At 46.1% G+C, this 25,478-nt stretch overlaps 1 protein-coding gene and 1 long non-coding RNA gene across 2 annotated transcripts in view; both read right to left on the bottom strand.

Annotated features, from left to right (window-relative positions):
- The window catches only part of CDCP1 (CUB domain containing protein 1), a 48,745-nt gene extending 36,339 nt beyond the window's left edge, over positions 1-12,406 (bottom strand). Inside the window, exon 1 of the mRNA XM_079947263.1 lies at positions 12,222-12,406. Within this exon, the coding sequence (XP_079803389.1) occupies positions 12,222-12,300 (79 nt within the window). The 5' untranslated portion in view covers positions 12,301-12,406. The remainder of the gene's footprint in view (positions 1-12,221) is intronic.
- The window catches only part of LOC307199569, a 111,549-nt gene extending 87,555 nt beyond the window's left edge, over positions 1-23,994 (bottom strand). The window contains exon 1 of the long non-coding RNA XR_013832069.1: positions 23,732-23,994. This is a non-coding gene — a long non-coding RNA (uncharacterized lncRNA). The remainder of the gene's footprint in view (positions 1-23,731) is intronic.
- Between the last annotated feature and the right edge of the window lie 1,484 nt (positions 23,995-25,478).

The following is a 25,478-nucleotide window of genomic DNA, read 5'->3' as shown; positions in this document are numbered from 1 at the left end:
CAAAGGGACTAACTAAGCATGCATTTCTCCTAGATTGTGTACCTTGGACCAGATTGTTTAGGTGCCCTTTAGGCCTTACAAGAGTGCTGAGGGAGGCACTTTCCTGTGAATTCCTCCCATGGTGTTCCTGTAAGGTCCATGGTACTGTTGGGGTCTGCTAATCAGGCAGGCCCAAGCCGCCTCGGTCACTGAAAAGCCAATAAATGCCAAAGGCAGAGGAGATTCCCAGAATCGCTCCTTTATTCAGCTGAGTAAAACAGAGCGGGCAAGCCACACTCACTAGTGCGATGGTGAAGCCGCCCCAAATAGCCTTTATTCATCTTTTTTATAGGTATCCCTCCTCCCTTTCCCTCTTTCGAGGTTCCTTGCACTGATCTGAAACAGGACACCATGCCTGGAGACCTTGAAGGGGAGAGTTGCCTGGCAGAGGGAGGTTTTCCTGTAAATCGCCTAGCAACGTTATCTGGTCTTCACATATTTGTGGCTCACCCTCCTAAATTCTAAAGCAGGCAGTTTTCTACAGAAGCAAAATGGCATCAGTTAGGCTAACCCCAAAAAAAAAACAGGACAAGAACAGGCCTCTGTGGCTCTTCCTGAGACCCCACAGTACCAGTGAACAGGCCTGATTTTAGTGGCTGGCATGCCTGGATATCTGCAAGGCAAGACCACATGGGTGCCTCTGATCTTAAACCTCAGCAGCCTTGCAGGCAATCTTAGAGAGAAGGAAGGACTAAGGAGTAAACCCGACACAAATCCAGAGTGGAGCCCCTAAGATGGTTGGATGGTGCCTTGTACACTTCCTTCTGGCAACTTCTTCAGCCAAGCTGGTGCCAAATGTGACATCAGGCCGAGAGGGGAATCTTGTCTTCTAAGCAGCCCAGGACCTTCTCCATACACGCTCCTCAGGCTTATGCCCCGTGGAAGTCACTTTGGTGTTGCTAACTGCAATGGCGCAACGGCATTTTTTCCCCTGACGCCATTGGGCTTGCCCTCACTTAAATATAGTGCACCCACCTCACAGAACACCACTTCCACAAATTCCCACAAACTACCCCAGACTATCTTGTGGGGGACTTGTGTGAGGGAAAACTTAATAATTTGGAGTCTCAGGCAGGATTTGATCAAATAAACAAGAATGATTTTATTAAATAAAGGAAGTTTATGACACAAAGTGGGTAAAACATAGGATACTTCAGATTATACAGTGGTACCTCGCAAGACGAATGCCTCGTAAGACGAAAAACTCGCAAGACGAAAGAGTTTTTCGTTTTTTGAGTTGCTTCGCAAGACAAAAATGTCTTGCAAGTTTGTTTCCTTTGTCTTGCAAGTTTGTTTCCTTTTTCTTAAAATCGTGCATTCAGGGGGTGCAGTTGCGACTTGACTTTGAGGAGCAACTCATAGCACACGCGGTGTGGTAGCCTTTTTTGAGGTTTTTGAAGACTTTGGTGATTTTTGAAGCTTTTCCAAAATCCGTGCTTCGCAAGATGAAAAAAATCGCAGAACGAATTAATTTCGTCTTGCAAGGTACCACTGTAATGTTATTTCACTTCAGTTCTTTCTCAGTTGTTGCACAACTGTTGCCGCTTAATACTTTGGTTCTTAAACAAGGTGGTACTTCCTGTCAGTTACACACCCCTTTGACAACCCTACTCCTGAGATACTCCAAGTAACAGACCCAAGGGAACTCCACACCCCTCTTTAACTGGTTTGGGAGTCTTCTCTTTTCATAAAAGAATCTCTCCCCTCCTGACTGGAATGAGACCTAAGTAGACTGTCTCTTTACAGCTTCTACTTCTCCTGGTTGAGCCTCAGCCTCCCAGTCACCGCATTTTTCGCTCTATAAGACGCACTTTCCCCCTCCTAAAAAGTAAGGGGAAATGTGTGTGCGTCTTATGGAGCGAATGCAGGCGGGAGGCTCTGCTCAGCGCTCCCTTTAAAGAGCCGTGTGGAGTGTGTGCGTGGCTCTTCGGGGCTTTTCCCCGAGGAGGGAGAAGGGCAGCCCTCGGGGGAAAGCCCCCAAAAGCCACACACACGCGCTCTTTAAAGGGATGTGGCTCTTGGAGGAGCCTTAGCCGCTTGCAGCCTCTCCAGGGCAGGGGATGAAGGCTCCCCTTGCCCGGGAGAGGCTGCACGGCTAAACAAGAAGCCAGGACAGCGAGTGGGATCAATCCCGGCCGGGGAGCCTTCATCCCGCTGCCCTGCGGAGGCTTCGTGCGGCTATCCCTGGCTTTTGCGGGAGGTGGGAGGAAAGCCAGTAGGCTTCACCCGCCTCCCAGAAAAGCCCCCAAGAGCCACGCTCCCTCTTGCGGGAGGTGGGGGTGCGGAGGGCAAGAGGGATTGGTGTGCACCGATCCTGCTTGCTCTCCTGCTTTCAGGGATAGCCCTGCAGAGCCTCCTGAGCGAAGATGGAGGAGCGCTCCCTCTTAGCTCAGGGTGCTTTGTGTTGCTTTCTTATTTCTTGTTTTCCTATCCTAAAAACTAGGTGCGTCTTTTGGTCCTAATAGAGTGAAAAATACGGTAATTCCTGGCCTATTGCTCTCACAGGACACCACACACTGTCCTTCATGCTAAGCTCAGAGACTCCTTTCTCTAGCTTGTGATATATTCCTCAGAGTGGATGTTTCTACCCAGAACCAACTCTCTCTCCTCTCACCCCCTATCTCCTCAACTGTCTCTCCAAATCCTCTCCTTTTCAGCTCCCTCTCCTGGATCCCCGGCCAATCAGAGGCTGCCATTCATTAACTGTTTGCTGGCAGGGAAAAAGGAAAAATAAAACACTTGTTGACCCAACCTGCCCAGCAAAACAAACTTTTCCGTCACACTAACACAGTGGCTGGACTTCACCCCCGGAGCGGCACTCCATTGTTTCTCCAGACAGACGCAAGCCAACGGCAATGGGGGGAGGGGTGCTGGTGAGGATCAAGTGAAACATCAAGCATTGCACATGAAGAAACAAGACGTCATATTTTTATACTTCGTTTATGGTGTAGTCCTACACAAATCCACCCAAAAGCAAGTCCCGCTGAGTTCAGTATGGCTTCCTTGCAAGTAAATGGGTACAGAGCTACAGGCTACAGCTGTCCCTTCCTGAATACCTTGAATATGCTTCTATGTCACTCTATCCTGGCTAGTGATCAATAGTAGATCCTTTCAAACAAAACACTGGGAATATTTATCAGCAGATGACTAATGCTACATAATAAAACATTATAATGCCATTACCACAAAGTTGTAGCCATTGATGTGGCTTGTCCAGGAAATTGTTATCAGTCAGTTTATTAGTAATACTGGTGCTCCAGACAATTCTGAATCAAATGTATAGCCATACCGGAACAGGTTACTTCCGGGTTTTGGCGGCCGCGCATGCGCAGAAGCGCCAAATCGCAACCAGTGCGTGCGCAGAAGCGCAGCTGTGGGTTGCAAACGCTGCAGGTTGCAAACGTGCATCCCGCACAGATCACGTTCGCAACCCAAGCGCCCACTGTATTTCCAGAAAATGTTCTGATGTTCTAAATATTTTAGGGCCTGATTTCACATGTTTGACTGTGCATTCAGTAAACAACACCCAAAGGAGTGTGCCGTGTTAATTTTGGGTGCTATGATATAAGTATCTCATGTATTCCCAGTAGCCAAGGTCCTGTTTCATCGGTTTTACTTGGAAAATATTTACTGGGGTAGTTGCAAATGCGGGAAAGACCCTGGCATCTCCAAGCAGGGCTAAGACTCTTTCTGAAACCCTGGAGAGCAGCTACAAGTCAAGGCAGGGCTACTTGGTCTCATTACAAGGCGGAACCTTATGTTCCCGTTGTAAAAGCCAACAATTCAACGGCAATTACTTCCTCTACACTGCTAAAACTCTTGAGAAAAAAAGAATGAAGGAGCTGAAAATTTATAATACAGTGGTACCTCGGGTTACATATGCTTCAGGTTAAATACACTTCAGGTTACAGACTCCGCTAACCCAGAAATATTACCTCAGGTTAAGAACTTTGCTTCAGGAGGAGAACAGAAATCATGCTCCGGCGGTACACCAGCAGCAGGAGGCCCCATTAGCTAAAGTGGTGCTTCAGGTTAAGAACAGTTTCAGGTTAAGAATAGACCTCCGGAACGAATTAAGTACTTAACCTGAGGTATCACTGTATACTGTTACTCAAAGAGCTCTGTGGAGCTTCCTAAAGGCGGTCACCTGAAACGCTTAATCACATCTTAGGGCAGTTTCGGTTTTTCTGGTGTCGCCTCCATTGTGCTAGTTATTAAACAGTTCACGTTCAAAGGCAGCATGCTTCTGAAGAAGGTTTCGCAGAGCAGGTGGAAAGTGACAAAGCCACAAGGGAAACATCTGTGAAATCTCCATCTCCAGCTTTAGCTAATAGTTGGACCAGATGACACTTGGGTCTCTTCCAACTCCACAATTCTGTGATTCTATGACACGTGCTACATAGGATGGAAGTACTCTGGGCACTTTCAGGTATCGCCAGGTCAGTCCGCATCTATGATTCCACCGAACATAAACTGCTCGGAGCCAGCTTTGTGATGTCAATGATTTTGGATTTGGAGCAGCTGGCTGGTAAGTCCAGGGAAGTTCTCTGAAATGTACAGAGCTGCTGTTCAGTTCTGCAAGGGTTTAAGGAATGCTTTTATTCATTTGATTTGCAATTCAGCCCATCTCAAATGTTTGGAGTGGATAACGAAAACAAATTAGTTGAAACAAAATACACTAAACCTTATTAATTGCACATGGTACATCTTACCATTCACACCAGTCATCAAAATCACGTCTTGAAGAAGACGCTTGCCGTCAGACTTTATGAAGCCTCCTGGATATAATATTCTGCAATTAAAGAGGCATTATCAAGAACGCCTCTCCACACCGACCTTCTCATCCCTAACTTGGCACATAGCTAAGTACATATAAGATAGAGAACTCTTTTCCTGTCTTAGGAATGGCAACAAATGTTGAGTCCATGCTATATAAACAAGCACATAGAAAAACAACAGGGAACAAGAATAATACAGTGGTACCTCAGGTTAAGAACTTAATTCGTTCTGGAGGTCTGTTCTTAACCTGAAACTGTTCTTAACCTGAAGCACCACTTTAGCTAATGGGGCCTCCTGCTGCCGCCACTGCATGATTTCTGTTCTCATCCTGAAGCAAAGTTCTTAACCCGAGCTAATATTTCTGGGTTAACAGAGTCTGTAACCTGAAGCGTATGTAACCTGAAGCGTATGTAACCCGAGGTACCACTGTAGATACCATAGGGATGTACTCCCAATGACATATCTAACATCTGGAGTAAGGCCATGGCGATCAGAACTTCCTGTTGTTGTTTAAGCATTATAAAGGTCACTTCCCTGTAGAGAGCTTTACAGTGGTCTAGCTTTGAGTTTACAAACCTCCCTCTCTTTCTTTTTTCTTTTCCTTCTCCTCCTGCGATGAGGCTACATTTTAATATTTTAATGTTCCATTATTTTAATGTTGTATTTTATTTTTGTTTTTAAGTTGTAATCATTCATCTTGTTTCTATTATTGCTTGTAAGCTGCTCTGAGCCCAGCCTTGGCTGGGGAGGGCGGGGTATAAATAAAAAATTATTATTATTATTATTATTATTATTATTATTATTATTATTACATGAATGGTGGCTGCTATGCACCAGGGTGGATTTTATTTAAATCAAATTGATTTAAATCACTAGTCAGTAAGACTTATTATTATTATTATTATTATTATTATTATTTACAGAAAGACTCATTCTTGCTGGTATAATCGTAATATTTACAACCAGATGAAGGTTTTATCTTTGGAATAATAAATTTTCAGAGTAGTTTTCACAGTTCTATCAAAAATTACTCGTTTGGTTATACTATTAGAAATGCATAGACAGATAATTATGAAATTATTGTGAGGTTTAATAAGTTAACTGTTTATATTTGGACACCTTTTCTGCTGTACTTTATCAGAAGGAGAAAAATAATCATTTCCTTGATAACAATTTAAACAATTTATTTAACTAAAACAATAACGTTATAGCATATGTATCCATGTTTGTTAACTGATGTGGTTAAACAATTCTTTAAAAAAAAAAAAAACAGACTTGAGTTTTAGCACACATGAAAAACTTAAAACAAATCCTTATTTCCTGATGAATAGCCTTTGGACTATAATGTAACTTAAATAGAAAGCTATCTTTAGAAAGATTTTTCTTCCAAAAGCCTGTTATTTTAAAAATCCAATTTAAATAAAATAATCCGTTTTTTTTAATCATTGATTTTTATCCACGCTGGTTGGTCAATAGGATTTTTAAATACCATTTTCCCCCTATGTGCAAATCTGGATCCATATATATGGCGCTGTGGGTTAAAGCCTCAGCGCCTAGGGCTTGCCGATCGAAAGGTCGGCGGTTCGAATCCCTGCGGCGGGGTGCGCTCCCGCTGCTCGGTCCCAGCGCCTGCCAACCTAGCAGTTCGAAAGCACCTCCGGGTGCAAGTAGATAAATAGGGACCGCTTACCAGCGGGAAGGTAAACGGCGTTTCCGTGTGCGGCTCTGGCTCTGGCCAGAGCAGCGATGTCACGCTGACCACGTGACCCGGAAGTGTCTCCGGACAGCGCTGGCCCCTGGCCTCTTAAGTGAGATGGGCGCACAACCCCAGAGTCTGTCAAGACTGGCCCGTACGGGCAGGGGTACCTTTACCTTTACCTTATATATATATGCATAATGCTGTTTTCTAAAATCTTGCTGCTGTCTCCAAGAGATTCATAATGTATTTCTCTAGACCTGAGTTTGTAAATAAATAGCAAAGCCACAATACGTTTTCCAATTTTCAAAAAAGATATTGTAGGACTGGGAAAAGGTCAGAAAAAAGCGATCAAAGGGGTGAGGCACCTTCATTCAAGGTATTTCAAGTGTGGCGATGATACTTTATTGTTCAGGGTGGTAAACAAAACAAGGTATTAAAAGGAGCTCCAAAACAACCTCTCCAAACTGGCTGAACTGGCATTAAAATAGTAAATGCACTTCAACACAAGCACATAGGGACAAAACAACAACAACAACCCCAACTTCACATATACACAACAACAACAACCCCAACTTCACATATTCACTAATGGAGTCTGAATTGATAATGACTGGGCTGCGGTGGGCTCCTGTGTGAAAATGGCAACTCTGCGTGTGGCAGCTGTGGAAAAAAATGAATTCTGTGTGGGAAAAGAAGAAAAGGGCCCAATAGTAATAAAAGTACTAATATCATCATGCTATTATAGAAACCAAATCCATGTGTTGTTTTGGTCGCCCCATTTCAAAAAGGATATGGAAAAGGTGGGAGAAAGGGCAACTAAAATTATCCGTATGAGGAAATTTGGGGATAATTAGCTGTGGGAAATGGTGATTGAGAGAAGACAGGGTAGAGGTGTATAAAATGTTGCATGTCTTGGAGAAAGCATGTGGAGAGGTTTCTCTCCCTGTCATAAAATAATAGAGCTTGGGGGTCGTCCACTGAAATTGGTTAGCAGTAAAGTCAAGGCGGGACGCGGGTGGCGCTGTGGGTTAAACCACAGAGCCTAGGACTTGCTGATCAGAAGGTCGGTGGTTTGAATCCCCGCGGCGGGGTGAGCTCCCGTTGCTCGGTCCCTGCTCCTGCCAACCTAGCAGTTTGAAAGCACGTCAAAGTGCAAGTAGATAAATAGGTACCATTCCGGCGGGAAGGTCAACGGCGTTTCCGTGCGCTGCTCTGGTTCGCCAGAAGCGGCTTAGTCATACTGGCCACATGACCCGGAAGCTGTACACCGGCTCCCTTGGCCAATAAAGCGAGATGAGCGCCACAACCCCAGAGTCGGCCACGATTGGACCTAATGGTCAGGGGTCCCTTTACCTTTACTTTAAAGTCAAGGCACAACAATGGTCACCAAAGGGGGACTAGACAAAAACCATGGAAGGTTTGTTTGTTGGGGCTATACAACCACGAGGGTTATGTGGGAACTTCCGGTTTGGAAACTGAATGCCAGTTGTTGGAAGAGAAACATTGGAAAAGGGGCTACAGCCTTCATTTTTTCCTTGTGTGATTCCCAGGGGCAGCTATGGGAAGCAGAAAGTGGAACCTTTGGTGTAAGCCAGTCAAGATTTCATGTTCTTATTTAATCACCATTAGGGATAAGATCCAAAACCTTCCAGCAAGATAAGTCACATCCTTCTGGAATTTTTTTTCTTTTAGGCACAATAATTCAAGAGTTATCTTCCAATGCTGTCTGGGTGATATTTAGTCAACATTCAGCTATGCTGTTGCCTGACTACAAGCCACAAATCTTCCTACAGAGCAGCCCATCCCTAGATCAAAATAATAGCACTCATTCACACCTTTTTTGTTTTCTAGAACAGAGCCTTCCCATACCATCGCTCTTGTTTCTAATTCTACAGCTATAGTACAGGGACAGGATTCATTGGAACTTCAGAGATAAGACTTCTAGGGAATTTTTGTTGGTCAGCTTAGTAGCTTTGTTTAGATTTGTTGACATCCAAATCCAGTAAACCAACTGGGCTTATTCCATTCTTATCAGTAAAAAGGCTTTGGGGATTTATTGAAGCTCCACTTCTCTTAAAGGACCAAGAATCTGGATTTCCTCAATGAGCTAATAAAATTGACTTGAAATGTGTAGGATAACAATCACGTTTTGTACATAGCATCCGAACCATCAGTGATGCAAATATAGCATTAAGAAGGAGCCAGTTAAAAACTGCTATTTCCTGCCTCTCTTGTCTCAGGGAGGCCTAGTGGAATGAGTAACATCAGCTGCATGTTGTAAGAAGATTGCTCTTTTTTACAACAACAAAAAGTAAGACATAGAAGGAGCTTGGAAGGAAAAACCACTTGTATTCCGGAGCAGGGAATTAAATTATGCTTAAGTGTGCCAGGACAAAAACTGGACATACTACTTTTCCTTTGGTGTCTGGAACACCTTCACAAATTATTAACTCACTCAAATAAGACAACATTTGCATAAGTTATGTATAATTAAAGCTTTGGGGAAAAAGCTCTGACAACACAAATATCGAGTGTGAGTGCATCAAAGCTACTACACAGACAACACCAGAAGTGTTGGGATTGGATCAAACAACCTTCTAGGTGAGTGTTGCAACACTTCTTAAAAAGCTGCTTTCTGATAAACTGTTGGAAGAGTATGGCCAAGGAACAATGTTTCCAGTCACAACCTGACTGTGCTAGCAGAATAACATCAGAATGATATCCTGTCACCAGAACTACAGAGCCTAGGACTTGCCGATCAGAAGGTCAGCAGTTCGAATCCCCGCGACGGGGCGAGCTCCCGTTGCTCGGTCCCTGCTCCTGCCAACCTAGCAGTTCGAAAGCACATCAAAAGTGCAAGTAGATAAATAGGTACCATTCCAGCGGGAAGGTCAACAGTGTTTCCGTGCGCTGCTCTGGTTCGCCAGAAGCGGCTGAGTCATGCTGGCCACATGACCCGGAAGCTGAACGCTGGCTCCCTCAGCCAATGAAGCAAGAAGAGCACCGCAACCCCAGAGTCGGCCACGACTGGACCTAATGGTCAGGGGTCCCTTTACCTTTACCTTTAACCATCATGAAGCATGGAGTCACTCCACACAAACTAAGAAGAACTCTGTGCTCCACCCTCTCATAAAAGGGATTACTCTCCTTAAACTAAGTCAAGTTGCCATTTTGGGGTAAGGACCCCTGACAGTTAAGTCCAATGGCGAACAACTCTGGGGTTGTAGCACTCATCTCACTTTACTGGCCAAGGGAGCCGACGTTTGTCCGCAGACAGTTTTTCCGGGTCATGTGGCTAGCATGACTAAGCCGCTTCTGGCGAAACCAGAGCAGTGCACGGAAACATTGTTTACCTTCCCGCCAGAGTGGTACCTATTTATCTACTTGCACTTTTTGGTGTGCTTTCAAACTGCTAGGTGGGCAGGAGCTGGGACCGAGCAACGGGAGCTCACCCCGTCGCAGGGATTCGAACTGCTGACCTTCCGATCGGCAAGCCCTAGGCTCAGTTGTTTAGACCACAGCGCCACCTGCGTAAGACAGCTCAAAAGCCTTATTGTTCAAATGATGGACTGACTGTGATTGATTATCAGTTAAACATCTGGCTAGTTCCGATGACAACCTTGAGCTATATTAAGAACTTTGAGAACGTAAAGAAGAAAAGTAACTTGATCTAGGGACAGCCCACATATATATTGGCCTATTCCAACCTCTTTTTCTGCACATAAAAAAGCATTTTGGTTCCTGAAATTCATTCCAATTGTGCAGATAAAATATAACTGATAGAATTCTACAAGATGGGGTATTAGTGTGTGAAGGCATTCAAGATCTAATACTGCCCAGTTATGCACCTCCAGACAATGGCACTGTTAGGCACCTTAAACCTAAGTTATGAGTGCAACAATGTCTAGGTGCACTTTTTTTATAACAAGAATACAAAGCTGAAAATGAATGAACTGCAGCTAAAATTCATTTTTCACTGCTCACCCCTCTAATATTCTTAAGAGGGTCTCTTCTCCAGTCTTCATAGAGTAGCTGGAAGTGGGGAGGCAGAAAAAAGTCCTCCTTTCCTTCCATTCTGCAGTTTGAATCTGAACTCTTAGGCGCCCAGAGCTCAGAAACTGCTTGTGCTAATGAAATTCCCTGTCGCAAAATGCACCTAGAAAAATGGAAGTTTCAAACACTGCATTGGAGAGTTATGGCGCCGGCTGTGGCTACAGCGACTGGTATGGGAGAGACATGTTTCGCTGCAGCCGGGGCAGATAAAGGCGTCCAGTTTTGCAGCTACATGCGGGGATAGTACTGGAAGTATATACCGTATTTTTCACTCTATAAGACGCACCAGACCACAAGACGCACCTAGTTTTTGGAGGAGGGAAACAAGAAAAAAAAATATTCTGAATCTCAGAAGCCAGAACAGCAAGAGGGATCCCTGCACAGTGAAAGCAGCAATCCCTCTTGCTGTTCTGGCTTCTGGGATAGCTGCGCAGCCTGCATTCTCTCCATAAGACGCACACACATTTCCCCTTACTTTTTAGGAGGGAAAAGTGAGTCTTATAGAGAAAAAAATACAGTACATAGAATCATAGCATTGTAGAGTTGGAAGGGACCCTGAGGATCATCTAGTCCAACCCCCTGCAATGAAGAAACAGGCAGCCATCCCATATGGGGATCAAACCTTGCCATTATCTACCCAATTGAGCCATGAACTGTGGTATAATCGCATCTGCAGCACTAATCAGTTGACCCAAAGCAGCATAGATATACCAAAAGCAACAATAGTGGAAGTGAAAAATATTGCAGTGTTTCATTAAAACTAGCAAACAAACGCACTAGCAGCCACCAATCACTTCAGCTTCAGGATATGCAGTTTAAGAACAGCCCTGCAGGCCAAGGGCCCATCTAGTCCTGCATCACAGTGACCAGCCAGTCCAAAAGGGGCCAACCAGCCTATATGGCAAGCAGGCCCTGAGCACCAGAGCATTCTCCTCTGTAACTGGTATTCAGAAGCATACTGTCTCCTACCATGGAGGCAAAAGCACAGTCATCAAGGCTAACAGCCACTTATACAGCCTGTCCTCCATGGATCTGCCTTCTCCTCTTTTAAAACCACCCAAGCTGGTGGCCGTCACTAACCTCTTGTGGCAGCGAGTTCCGCAGTTCCACTGCGCCAGCTACCAAAAGGAGACATGAAAGTTTTCCTTGGCAGAGGGAATAAGTAGAGATGCCCGTTCACTTCCTCCGCGCCCCTTTCAAGTTTCAATACCATCTCCAAACCATCCCGATCCCCTTCCCTCGGACGGAAAGAAAGAAAGAAAACTCCGAAACGAAAGAGCTCCCCACCAACTCGCTTTCAAACTTTCCAGGGTCCCGCGCTCACGGGTGGCGAAGGCGCGCTGGCTGGCGCGACGTCGATTCTTCGTGGAATCGGAGACTCGCAGAATTGGAAGGGACCTCGATGGGCATCTAGCCCAACCCCGCGCGACGCAGGACTCTTTCGCCCAACGCGGTTTTCGAACCCACGACTCCCAGTCCCACGCGCTACCCACGGGGCTCTCCGGTTACCTCTCCGATCCGCCCTCCGCGATTCGGACAAGCCTTACCACCCGGGGGGGGGGGGAACTCCCCGCTTCCGATCCGCCGGGCGCACTTTCCGCGGACCCCACCCAAAACACGCGTGGGGCGCCGGCGCCCGATCGCCGCTTACCTGCGCGCTGCAGGGTCACAGCCGCCAGCAGCAGGAGTTGGGCCAGAGGCAGGAAAGCGATCCAGAGACCCGCAGCCATCTCCGCGCATCTGCAAGGAGCGGGGGGGGGGAGTAGTTTCTCTCCTCCCTGGTCGCCGGACCGTGGAGGAGACTCCTCCGGGGTGGCTGATCTGGTGGCGACGCCCTCCTCTTCCTGCTCTGCCTCGGGTCAGGAGGAGGGAGGCGACGGCTCCTCCCTTTCCCTGCCGCCCATCCCCAGGTGCAAAAAGGGACTCCTCCTCTTCCCCGGTGCGCGCGCTTGTGGGAAAAGGTCTGGGTTGCCCCGGGGAGGAAGTCGAAGGTCCCGATTCAACGGCGTCTCCCACCCACGAGCTGCCGCGTCGGGTGCCCCTCGAGGGTGCTCACTTTGCGCACCCTTGTCGGAGAGGATCCGTGGGATTCGCAGCTCATGCGCCTACTCCTGCTGATGTGCCTGGGCGCGCCCTGTCTGGGGAAGCCAGGAGATCTAACTACAGTAACTGCCCAAAATCCTACGAATTGTAATTGTAGGGATCATAAAGGTAAAGGTAAAGGTACCCCTGCCCGTACGGGCCAGTCTTGCCAGACTCTGGGGTTGTGCGCCCATCTCACTTAAGAGGCCAGGGGCCAGCGCTGTCCGGAGACACTTCCGGGTCACGTGGCCAGCGTGACATCGCTGCTCTGGCGAGCCAGAGCCGCACACGGAAACGCCGTTTACCTTCCCGCTGGTAAGCGGTCCCTATTTATCTACTTGCACCCGGAGGTGCTTTCGAACTGCTAGGTTGGCAGGCGCTGGGACCGAGCAGCGGGAGCGCACCCCGCCGCAGGGATTCGAACCGCCGACCTTTCGATCAGCAAGCCCTAGGCGCTGAGGCTTTAACCCACAGCGCCACCTGCGTCCCTGTAGGGATCATGGAATGGTCGATTTGGAAGGGAACCCCGAGGGTCCTCGAGTTCCAACCCCCTGCGATGCAGGAATCTCTTGACTGGAACCCAGGACCCTAAGATTAACAGACTCCCGCCTTACCCGCTGAGCTAATCTCAGGCTCTTCTTAAAGGGACCCCTGACCATTAGGTCCAGTCGTGGCTGACTCTGGGGTTGCAGCGTTCATATCCCTTTATTGGCCGAGGGAGCCGGCATACAGCTTCCTGGTCATGTGGCCAGCATGACTAAACTGCTTCTGGCAAACCAGAGTAGCACACGGAAACACCGTTTACCTTCCCGCCGGAGCGGTACCTATTTATCTACTTGCACTTTGACGTGCTTTCAAACTGCTAGGTTGGCAGGAGCAGGGACCGAGCAACGGGAGCTCGCCCCGTCGTGGGGATTTGAACCGCCGACCTTCTGATGGGCAAGTCCTAGGCTCTGTGGTTTAACCCACAGCGCCACCCGCATTCCTCAGGCTCTTCTTAGCTCTTAACAAATGGCCTGCTTTTGTATGAATGGGGGGGGGGCGTGAAGATGGGGGCTGCTGGTGAGCTTTTCATGAATAAATCTGGGTGTTAAAGGTCCAGCCCTCCAAATATTTGCTTCATAAGTAGGAGCGGGCTCAACTGGCCAGAGAAAAGTGTGGGGGTGATTGCATGGCTACACTGATATTTGTAGAATGCGGTTTGTTTGTGTAGAAATTGCTACCCAGTTATTGGAATTGCGCCCCCTGAAGAAAGTGGGACTCACTTCCCAATAAAAGCAGTAGTATGGGGCGTGTGAAAAAGCCAAGAGGATCTCAGAAGTGTGGCCTCCATCTGCGCATGCCTGGTGAACTGTAGTTTCCAAGTTCCTACTCCCCCTGCCCCCTATCCCTGTGGCTTGAGAGATTTGAGTATTTGATGGCATCTGCTTCCCATTCATTCACATATAGCACAATGCAACAGGTAAAAAGGTAAAGGTACCCCTGCCCGTACGGGCCAGTCTTGACAGACTCTGGGGTTGTGCTCCCATCTCACTTAAGAGGCCAGGGGCCAGCGCTGTCCGGAGACACTTCCGGGTCACGTGGCCAGCGTGACATCGCTGCTCTGGCAAGCCAGAGCCGCACACGGAAACGCCGTTTACCTTCCCGCTGGTAAGCGGTCCCTATTTATCTACTTGCACCCGAAGGTGCTTTCGAACTGCTAGGTTGGCAGGCGCTGGGACCGAGCAGCAGGAGCGCACCCCGCCGCAGGGATTCGAACTGCCGACCTTTCGATCGGCAAGTCCTAGGTGCTGAGGCTTTAACCCACAGCGCCACCTGCGTCCCTACAGGAACCCCGTTCAATTCAATGGGATTGTGCAAGTGGAAGTGCCATGTGGGCGAGGCCTATTCTCTGCTATCATTGTAGCACCCTGCTTGTGGTTAACTCTTAGCTGGAATGAAATATTCAACGCAGCAATAGAGAAATTAAAATAATAATTTATTTGTCAGACAAATAAATGAGAGGCACAGTGGTATATGGTTACCAAGCTCTGGCCTGGCCTCCTGCCATTCTGGCCAGCACTTATATTTCCTTAACCCAGCCCCCTTGCTCCTCCTTTGGCTGCCTCTGTCCAATCAGCCTGGTTGAAATTCCTATTGGCTGTTTGCTAGAACCAATCACAAAAGATACACCCATTTCCTATTGCCTTTTATGGGAAATAAAAGCTATATATTCTTCTATCTATAAATGACAAATAAGTAGTCATTTATCTTACATTTGTCTCAACAAGGAACCTTAATTACCAGCTCACCTCTTGCCCTCCTTGCCCTATTGCCCTCCAAAACAGATGGTTAATAGTTTTAAATTTTTATCTTAAACAGATGTCAGGGATATTGAGTTCACATCATCATTGAAAGATCTCCTTCTTTTGGAGGTCTTTAAACAAAGGCCTGACAACCATAAAGGTAAAGGTAAAGGTACCCCTGCCCGTACGGGCCAGTCTTGACAGACTCTGGGGTTGTGCGCCCATCTCACTTAAGAGGCCAGGGGCCAGCGCTGTCCGCAGACACTTCCGGGTCACGTGGCCAGCGTGACATCGCTGCTCTGGCGAGCCAGAGCCGCACACGGAAACGCCGTTTACCTTCCCACCAGTAAGTGGTCCCTATTTATCTACTTGCACCCGGAGGTGCTTTCGAACTGCTAGGTTGGCAGGCGCTGGGACCGAGCAGCGGGAGCGCACCCCGCTGCAGGGATTCGAACCGCCGACCTTTCGATCGGCGAGTCCTAGGCGCTGAGGCTTTAACCCACAGCGCCACATGTGTGCTCTAATGGTGTTTCCTGCTTGGCAGGGGGGCTGGGCTGATGGCCCCTGTGGTCTCTTCCAACTATATGAAATAAGAATCTAGCATAAGGATTTAACATTTCTTAGTTTCTAAATCCTTTACATAATTACATTTAAGCCAATATATTTCACACATTATCATAGATAGCTTTTTAGAAGCCTTTTTAGATAGCTTTTTAGAACCTTCTCAAAGTAAAAAAGGAAGGAACAGTTTACAGCCTCAAAATAAAATAGGAAGAAACCTCTTCTTCTGTTTACACCCCCTTCTCCAGCCAAGCCAGCTGCTTTTTCCATTTGCTTCTGCCCTTCTAACCTTAGGAAAATATGGCTCAAGTTTAATGGGAGGCACATGGTTTTATTTTACTATTTACCAAGTCTTAATTATGTTTTTTCTCAGCTTTTTTATATTCTGTAATATGTAGGGTCAGTGTAACCTTTGCTCTCAGCCTGTAATTCCCTTTTTACGACTTTGAGAATTGTTTTCTGCTATAAATCAGGGGGCCCCCTTGTCCAGGAGGATAAACATCTTGCCAAAGTACTTAGGCAGCTGGTCTTCTGCCTGGCATGAAACATTTGAAAATCTTTAAGCTCTTTTTAAAATACAGGCCCTGATCAAAATATAAGCCTAAGTAAAATGCAGGCTATGATTAGATGCCTCATCATCATTGGTGCCCCAAATTCATTGCCCGTTGTGTATGCATATGTGTAGTTGTTTGTGTATGTGCTAGGGAGATAGGATTGTCCAGATCTCCCCACTGGATGTAGGGGAGAGAGGGGCAAAGGTGTGGTTCTGCTGCGTAATATGCAAAGCTGTCCTCAGAAGTGAGAAGACACTCTGTGTGTGCTCAGAGGCATTCTTTTTTACATCCTTGCTTCCAGGCTCTGACCTTGTAAAATAAGCTTTCAGGGCGGAATCCCTGTGAATCCTGCTTCTGCTTGCAACCCACTGCCTTACAAACGTGTAAGAAAAGTTCTGGGCTTATTTCTTCCAATCATGGCCTTAGGATCAAGGTGTGCATCTTAAACTGAAATAATTTTCAGAGCAATTGACTTTAAGCAGAAGTTTATCTGTCTTAGAGGGTTGGGGATTCACACCTTTACACTCCAGCCTGTACAAATTAATAGGACTACACCGCAAGCATTGTTGCTTGGGCTAAAGTGGTAGAGAATCTTTCCCAGAGATCAGTGGTGAGGAAGATGCCCTGTAGGTTTGCCAGCTTTTTAATGTTTGCCAGCTTTCTAAAACTGCCTTTGTGCTTAACATACTCAGGTTAAGCTGCCACACCATGAAAAAATCCATCTGCCGTTACTGTTAAAGTCAACCCACTTTGTTGCAGTGTGCATTCTGAGCCTCTTGGGCTTGCCGGTCAGAAGGTTGCTGGTTCGAATCCCCACAATGGAGTGAGCTGCTGTTGCTTTGTCCCAGCTCCTGCTAACCTAGCAGTTTCGAAATCATGTCAGTGCAAGTAGATAAATAGATACCGCTGCGGTGGGAAGGTAAACAGTGTTTCTGTGCGCTCTGGTTTCCATCCTGGTGTTCTGTTGCGCCAGAAGCAGTTTAGTCCTGCTGGCCACGTGACCCAGAAAGCTGTCTGTGGACAAACGCCGGTTCCCTCTGCCTGAAAGCGAGATGAGCCCCGCAGCCCCATAGCCGCCTTTGACTAGACTTAATCCAGGGGTCCTTTACCTTTACCTCTTTTATTATTATTCCCTACTCCCTTCCCAAGCCCCTGGATACGGTGTGAATTTTCCTAAGTATAGTTGCTCGGTTTTCACTTGGCCCCCTTCCTCCTTTTCTTGCCCTCCCCTTCTTGCTCCTCTCTCTCTCTCTCTCTCTCTCTCTCTCTCTCTCTCTCTCTCTCTCTCTTAGAATCATAGAATCATAGTTGGAAGAGACCACAAGGGCCATCGAGTCCAACCCCCTGCCAAGCAGGGGGTTTCTCACTCTTTTCTCTTTCTCACTCTGTCGCCCCTGCATTTTCCTAGCTGTTTTTAGCTCTTCTTTCACCCCTTCCGCTTGCCACAAAAAAAAGTCATGAGGCAATTTTGACCTAACGAAAAAACATGCACAGTCATCATCAGTAACTGACTGGGTGACAGAGTGCATGATTAATGGAAGTGTTGTAAGGGGGATTTTGGAGGTATGGAAGAGACATCCGCGGTCATCTGGTTCAAAAGCCCTTCTTGGTGGCAGCATCTGTCATGTCCTGAGCCTTTCCTATCCTGGAAGAATATGGTCTGCTGTGATGGGAGCAAAGAATGCTCATTTATCAGGCAGAGAGTCCAAAGTTCTCTCGCTGCCTATAAGCTTCTAAAATAAGGGGCGTGTTGTTTACATTATAATAAACACAAACTGCCGAAATAAATGAAATGTACAGTGGTACCTCGGGTGAAGAACTTAATTCGTTCCAGAGGTCTGTTCGTAACCTGAAACTGTTCTTAACCTGAAGCACCACTTTAGCTAATGGGGCCTCCTGCTGCTGCCGCGCCGCCAGAGCACGATCTCTGTTCTTATCCTGAAGCAAAGTTCTTAACCCGAGGTACTATTTCTGGGTTAGCAGAGTCTGTAACCTGAAGCATCTGTAACCCGAAGCGTATGTAACCCAAGCTACCACTTTACCATGATTTACAGTAGGAAAGGGGGTGGGGGTGGAATATCATGTGAGTCATTATCCAACCTGACCTGATGTACTAGCAAATAGTATGTGGTTTTGTTGAGTTTTGACTGAGCAATATCGTGAGAAAGAGAGGGCGACTTTAGATGTGACGGGGATGCCGGAAGGCAGAAAATGCAAGTTCCTTATGCTGCCCTGCCTCCTCTGTGCTTCTCTGACAGGCCTAAAACAGAAATTTGCCATCTCTTCATACCTCTCTTGCCCCCAACTAAAGGTAAAGGGACCCCTGAACGTTAGGTCCAGTCGTGACCGACTCTGGGGTTGCGGCGCTCATCTCGCTTTATTGGCTGAGGGAGCTGGCGTACGTCCGCAGACAACTTCCGGGTCATGTGGCCAGCATGACTAAGCCGCTTCTGGCGAACCAGAGCAGCACACAGAAACGCCGTTTACCTTCCCGCCGGAGTGGTACCTATTTATCTACTTGCACTTTGACGTGCTTTCGAACTGCTAGGTTGGCAGGAGCAGGGACCGAGCAACAGGACCTAACCCTGTTGCGGGGATTCGAACCGCCGACCTTCTGATCGGCAAGTCCTAGGCTCTGTGGTTTAACCCACAGCGCCAGCCGTGTGCCCCCAAGTAGACATGTGCAAACTGGCATGTTCTATTTCCAGAAGTTCTGCTTCTGCTGCAACCTTAGGGGAAAGTGTAACTCACTGCCACAGAGCATCTGTTTTGCATGAGTAAGGTCTTGGGTTCGATCCCTGGCGTTTCTTGGAAGGATAGGAAATGTCGCCAACCTTGATGAAGAAGCTAAAGCAGTTATGATACATTGGGCTAGAGATTTTGGTTACAATATTCAACTTTCATCTTGGGAAAAGTTATGGAAAAAGGAAATAAAATTTAGTGCATGCTGCTCGCTGAAACAAAACTATATGAAAATGATGTGTTGTTGGTACTTAACACAGAGTGAAATTGCAAAAATGTACAAAACGAGCTCAAATTTATGTTGGAAGGAAGGTGGACGTGTACACTGGTAAAGGGTTTCTGGGAGATAATATATAATGAATTAAGGAAAATGTTTAAAAACACATTTGTTAAAAAAACCAGAAGCCTTTTCGTTAGGTATAATAGGTGAAGAGGTATCAAGAGAAGATAAAAGACTTCTTATATATGCAACAATGGCAGCGAGAATGCTCCTAGCCCAGAGATGGGAGGAAGGAGAAGTACCAACGAAAGAAGAATGGCGGACGAAACTGATGGAGTATGCAGAGATGGTGAAACTGACAGGGAAGAGCTGAAACCAGGAAGATCAAGTATTTTAAAAAGACTGGAGTGAATTCTTAATTTGTTTAAAAGACCACTGTAAACAGTTAAAATCATTGGCAGGGATGTAATGATACTTGTAATGTGGAATTAATTATGGGTATGTAACAGATGGACAATGGTAAAAGATGCAGTGATTTTAATCTTTAATATGGAACCCATGGAAGGAGGTCTGAAGGTTCAAAAGAACCTTTTAATATTTGAAATGGTGCAAGTAAAATGTATAAAATTGTAAAAAAAACACCTATAAAAATATTTAGAAAAAAGAAATGTCCTCAACCTTGAACCCTGGAGAGCCATTGCCTTTCAGTATCATCAAATACTGAGCTAGGTGAACTAATGTCTTAGACTCTGTCTAAGGCATCTCCCTAAGTGACAGAGAAATGGAAGTCAAAAAGCCCAAGATACTGTGGGAGTTAGTAGTCAAAATCCAACAATGCATATTCTTGCTAGTTAGTAAGTTTAGGCACCAACAACCATAGAGCTGTATTACTGATAGGCAAAGATTCAGCTCATAGAAATGTAATTGGTAGAGAGGGCTCTGTGTGATGTCATTTCCTCTCCTCTACTGGGAGGGAAGGAGCCTATCTAATTTCTTGTTCCTCTCCTCCCCACCCCCTTTGTCTTCGACCAGCCATGAAGGAAGACATGCCTTCTGCTAGCTCTGCTTTTACTGTAAATGTAAGTATTTTACCTGCATGTGAAGCCACTGAGTAACTTTGGCATGTAAATCACTGGGTAAGTCATCATTTGGTGATTCCTAGCTGAACTTGTGAGTTGTTTCCATGGAAAAGCATTGAGTATGAGATGGTGTCGGGTGAAAGATGAAGCTCTATGTGAGACAGTGGCTGTTGGGTTTCTGCACGGAGTGTTATTAAATGAACTGCTCAGTCAGTGGAGGCTAGTGGCATCACAAAATTAAAGTCTAGGCTGTCAGGTGTATTTTTGGAAGAAGAGAAGTTTGGATTTGATATCCCGCTTTATCAATACCCTAGGGGACGCGGGTGGCGCTGTGGGCTAAACCACTGAGCCTAGGGCTTGCCGATCGGAAGGTCGGCGGTTTGAATCCCCGCAGCAGGGTGAGCTCCCGTTGCTCGGTCCCTGCTCCTGCCAACCTAGCAGTTCGGAAGCACGTCAAAGTGCAAGTAGATAAATAGGTACCGCTCTGGCGGGAAGGTAAATGGCATTTCCATGCGCTGCTCTGGTTTTGCCAGAAGCGGCTTAGTCATGCCGGCCACATGACCCAGAAAAACTGTCTGCGGACAAACGTTGGCTCTCTCAGCCAGTAAAACGAGATGAGCGCCGCAACCCCTGAGTCGTTCGTGACTGGACTTAACTGTCAGGGATCCTTTACCTTTAAGGAGTCTCAAAGCAGCTAACAATCTCCTTTCCCTTCCTCCCCCACAACAAGCACTCTGTGGGGTGAATGAGGCTGAGAGACTTCAAACAAGTGTGACTAGCCCAAGGTCACCCAGCAGCTGCATGTGGAGGAGCGGAGACGCGAACCTGGTTCACCAGATTACGAGACTACTGCTCTTAACCACTACACCACACTGGCTCTCAGTTTTTAGATGATAAGATAATGCAAATTTTCAAATAATGGAGGGATAAGAGTAGGGGTAGGCAACCTAAGGCCCATGGGCCAAAAACGGCCCATGGGGGTCGTTTAACCAGCCCATGAGCCACCCCCGAACCAAACCGCCCACTCAGAGAGTCCCCGTGCACTGTGCTAAACAGGCGCAGCACGGCGTGGGGACTTACTTCTGCAGTGCCAGAAATCATGCCTGCACATGCTCAGACGCTGAAATTCACATCTGCGCAGGCACAGGCGCCAGAGATTGCGGCCGCGTGTGCGATCAAGCCCACGGAGGGATCTCCGCTGGAGTGAAGCGGCCCAGGCGAGGTAAACCTTGCCGAACCCTGGATGAGAGGAAACATCAAATCTTCTTGATCTCTGGACATAATTCCGGTTCTTCTTTAAGCATTAAAGGGAGGTACAGAATATCACTTCATTTAGCTTACCGTTTCTGAAAATTGTCGATGAATAAAATCTCTCACCTTTTAATGAACACTGGGAAATGACAATTAAACTTGACTTAAAGCAGCAGAATGCGGGAAATCGTTCTAAAGTAATGACCCAGGAGGTTGAGATGTATTGTAATTACAGGCAGCAGGGCGGCAGTGAGCAAAGGGTAACTTTTTACATGCAGGAACAATTACAGATTGTAGGAAGTATTGGGCTGGGTAATGATTTCTCAAGGGAGCAAGCGAAACGCGGCAACTTGATTAAAATCGGGCTCAGAAGCATATCAGTGCAATTTGGAATATAAAGATTTATATCAGGGCTAAGAAACCTTTGACCATCTAGATGTTGATATACCCTAACACCCATAAGCTCTAGCCAGCCTGGCCAATGAGAGCTGGAATCTACCAACATCTGGAGGGACATTGGTCCCCCACCCCCTGCTTTTTATACAGGATATTGGCCAAACAGTGTTTCCTCCAGCTGTGAAGTGCTTGGATTTAAGCTATCTGGAGAGCCCTCTCCACTGGTGTGTGTGTGGCATGGGAGCTACGTCATTTTCTATGATCCCATGTTGCTGAGACCATTTATGTGAATTAAATCACATGGCTGAAACCACTTGGAGAAGTCACACTTAGGCTGGCATCCTTTCTGCTGGAAAGATGTTGACCAGGTGGGAAAGAGCTGCGTGACTGGTCCCACAAAACAAGCAGTGGTTTCATTCATACACACTTTCCAGTGGCACGGAATCACACTGTATGGATGCAGATCCCATGAAGTTTATGTGTATATGAAGATGGCCTTAGAAGGTTTCTGAGATGGGATGTTTGCCTTTTCCCATGGTTCCATCCCGTGCCATTTTGGTTAATTGATTTGTACATGAGATTACTTAAGCCAGTTTAATGACTTGGTTACTCCCCTATTGCTTTTCTTTAAATGGGGGAAGGGATGCCCTGCATTTGTTATATCTATCATCTATCTATCTATCATCTATCTATCTATCTATCTATCTATCTATCTATCTATCATTTTATTTATAATTTTCATCTATATACATTACAACAATTATTCAACCATATTTTTAACATCTTTGACTCCCTTCCCCCTCTTTCTGCAGTTCTTTACATTTGTTTTGGTCTTTTGCTGCATCCTCTAAATGATCTAAACTTATTCTTTTATTCATCTATTCTCATATATATCTCATTTTCCACACTATTTACTGGGTTATTATCATTGAAGGTTGCGTTTGCAGTATCTTAATGTCCTGTTTCACTGTCTCTTTTCGAGGGGAATTTATTAATTATTATTTTTTTCTTTTCATTTCTTGTAAAATTTCTTGGTTTTTTCCTGCTCTCTTATCTTTCTCTGGTTCACGCTTAGCTGTATTTTTTTTTAAAAAAAAACCTACCGCTTTACTCGCATCCCAAACCACCTTTAAATCTGTCTCATGGTTTAAATTAATTTCAAAATAATCCTTTAAATTTTTTGCCCCCTTTCCTAAAATTTAATACATTTTCATTTCATCTCCATCTCATACCTGTTCTTAATTCCACTATTATAGAGTTGTGGTCTGATGATGTTCGTGGTATCATTTCTACCTTCTTTACCTTAGTATACAAGTCTCTAGAAGACCATACAGAGTCTATTCGGCTTGCAGAATTGTTTGCACTCAAATAAAATGTCTATTTTCTATCTCTTTGGGTGTTTTTCTCTCCAAATGGTCTGCATCTGGGCTAGAAAAGACTCATCTCTAAAGTCCTTGACTGACGTTGTAGGCAGTGTCATTGTTGACAGTCTGGAGTTGGATAGACCAATGGTCTGACCTTTGTTCCACCTCCCTAAGTGTGGCCAGTAGCACCATGATGTAGAAATAACCACCTTATTGAATTGTCCTGCATAATTTCCTGTACAAAAATACTAGAGCCTGATGAAGTGGTAGCCACGGCAATGAATGACTGAGTTCCTGTTGCAGTATTAAGCTTGTTTCCTGAGAAAGAAAGCCCAATGGAAATTAACGGCATCTACTTCCAGTAAATAAATTTGTAATTGGATTGATGTTTTAATAGAATTGTGTCCAAGCCTGCAATCTTACAGTAATTCACCTGGGTTTAAGTCTTAGTGAACACAGTGGAATTTGCTTCTGAGTAGACACATAAAGGATTGCCCTGTAAGGGTTACTTCATCTGTGTCTTTCATCTCCTACGTTTAGCTAAAAACTGTTAAGGGAAGAGCACAAACAAGGTTTATAGCATGGGTAGGCAAACTAAGGCCCGGGGGCCGGATCCGGCCCAATCACCTTCTAAATCCAGCCCATGGATGGTCCAGGAATCAGCGTGTTTTTACACGAGTAGAATGTGTCCTTTTATTTAATATGCACCTCTGGGTTATTTGTGGGGCATAGGAATTCGTTCATTATTATTATTTTCAAAATATAGTCTGTCCCCGCACAAGGTCTGAGGGACAGGGGACCGGCCCCCTGCTGAAAAAGTTTTCTGACCCCTGGTTTATAGAGTAGTGCAATCCCTCTTCCCAGGGAACTCTGAGAATTGTAGTTCTGTGATGGCAGGCTTCCTCAACCTTGGCCCTCCAGATGTTTTTGGCCTACAACTCCCATGATCCCTAGCTAGCAGGACCAGTGGTCAGGGATGATGGGAATTGTAGTTTCAAAACATCTGGAGGGCCGAGGTTGAGGAAGCCTGTGTGAGGGGAATAGGGGGTCTCCTTACAACTCTCAGCATCTTTAACAAACTACAGTTTTCAGGATTCTTTGAAGGAACGGTGAGTCTTTAAAGTGATATGCTTTAAAGGTATGGTATAATAAAGGAAGGTTGGACATTAGGAGAAAAGTTTCAATAGTAAAAGTGAAACCAATCTCTAGTGGGGTGAGGTCTTTGTTGAAGTCTTCCAACAGAAGCTGAACAACAGGTCTGTTAGGGATGCAGTGCTCTAGTTCTGAATTTTTATTGTTTATTTTGGAATAGATGCCCTGCCGTCCCCCCTCTCGGATTCTGTGAAAACAGCTTGAGTGCAAATGTGTTTGCAAAAATGGTTTCTGGTTGCACTAGAGCAGGGGTAGGCAACCTAGGGCCCGGGGGCAGGATGCGGCCCAATTGCCTTCTCAATCCGGCCCACAGACGGTCCGGGAATCAGTGTGTTTTTACATGAGTAGAACGTGTGCTTTTATTTAAAATGCATCTCTGGGTTATTTGTGGGGGCTGCCTGGTGTTTTTACATGAGTAGAATGTGTGCTTTTATTTATAATGCATCTCTGGGTTATTTGTGGGACATAGGAATTCGTTCATTTCCCCCGCAAAATATAGTCCGGTCCACCACAGGTCTGAGGGACGGTAGACCGGCCCACGGCTGAAAAAAGTTGCTGCCCCCTGCAACATATTCCTGGTGACTTGAACTACACATTTATTGTTACAATATGGATGCAATGCAGCTGCAAAGTGCTAGCTTGAAAAGTAAACATGATGGGAATGTTGGAACTGCCTGTGGGAATCAGAGGGACAGTCAATTCACAGTGCGAAGCACCGGAATTAGCTCAGAGTGTAATATGAGCTCTTCCGTTTGTTCCTGTCCAGGAAGTGTTTGCTATTAGACTGCTGGAGTTTGAAGAGAGCAGTCATGTTTTTTGTAACGCTGCAAAGACAGAAATAAAGGCATGTAAATACGTTTCTGTCTATTTCTTTCCCCTGCTGGGGGGGGGGCAGAAAAGAGGGGTGTGTTCTTCTCACGCTGAGAAGGATCGCCTATTGCGACCTAGCCTGGATCTTGCTGGGGAATGCAGCCAGGGAGGTCAACAGGGAATCATGCCGGGTGCCTGGGAGAGTTGCCAGTTTCTCCTGATATGGGCTTGATTTCCGACATTTATATGGTGCAAATTGTGGTTAAACCTGTGCCATAGGGTGCTCTTGCTGCTACAGATGGCAACTGTTGAACTGATCTGGGCCCTCAGAGCAAGCCCAAGACTTTTTGCTGCCTGAGGCGAACGGACAAATGATTCCCCGCCCCTTAAGACGCATAGAGCCGGCCAAGTT

Source organism: Podarcis cretensis (assembly GCF_951804945.1).
Source record: "Podarcis cretensis genome assembly, chromosome: 12".
NCBI classification, from domain to species: domain Eukaryota; kingdom Metazoa; phylum Chordata; class Lepidosauria; order Squamata; family Lacertidae; genus Podarcis; species Podarcis cretensis.
Note: the sequence above shows the minus strand (reverse complement) of the source record. Positions and strands in the feature narration are given on the sequence as shown.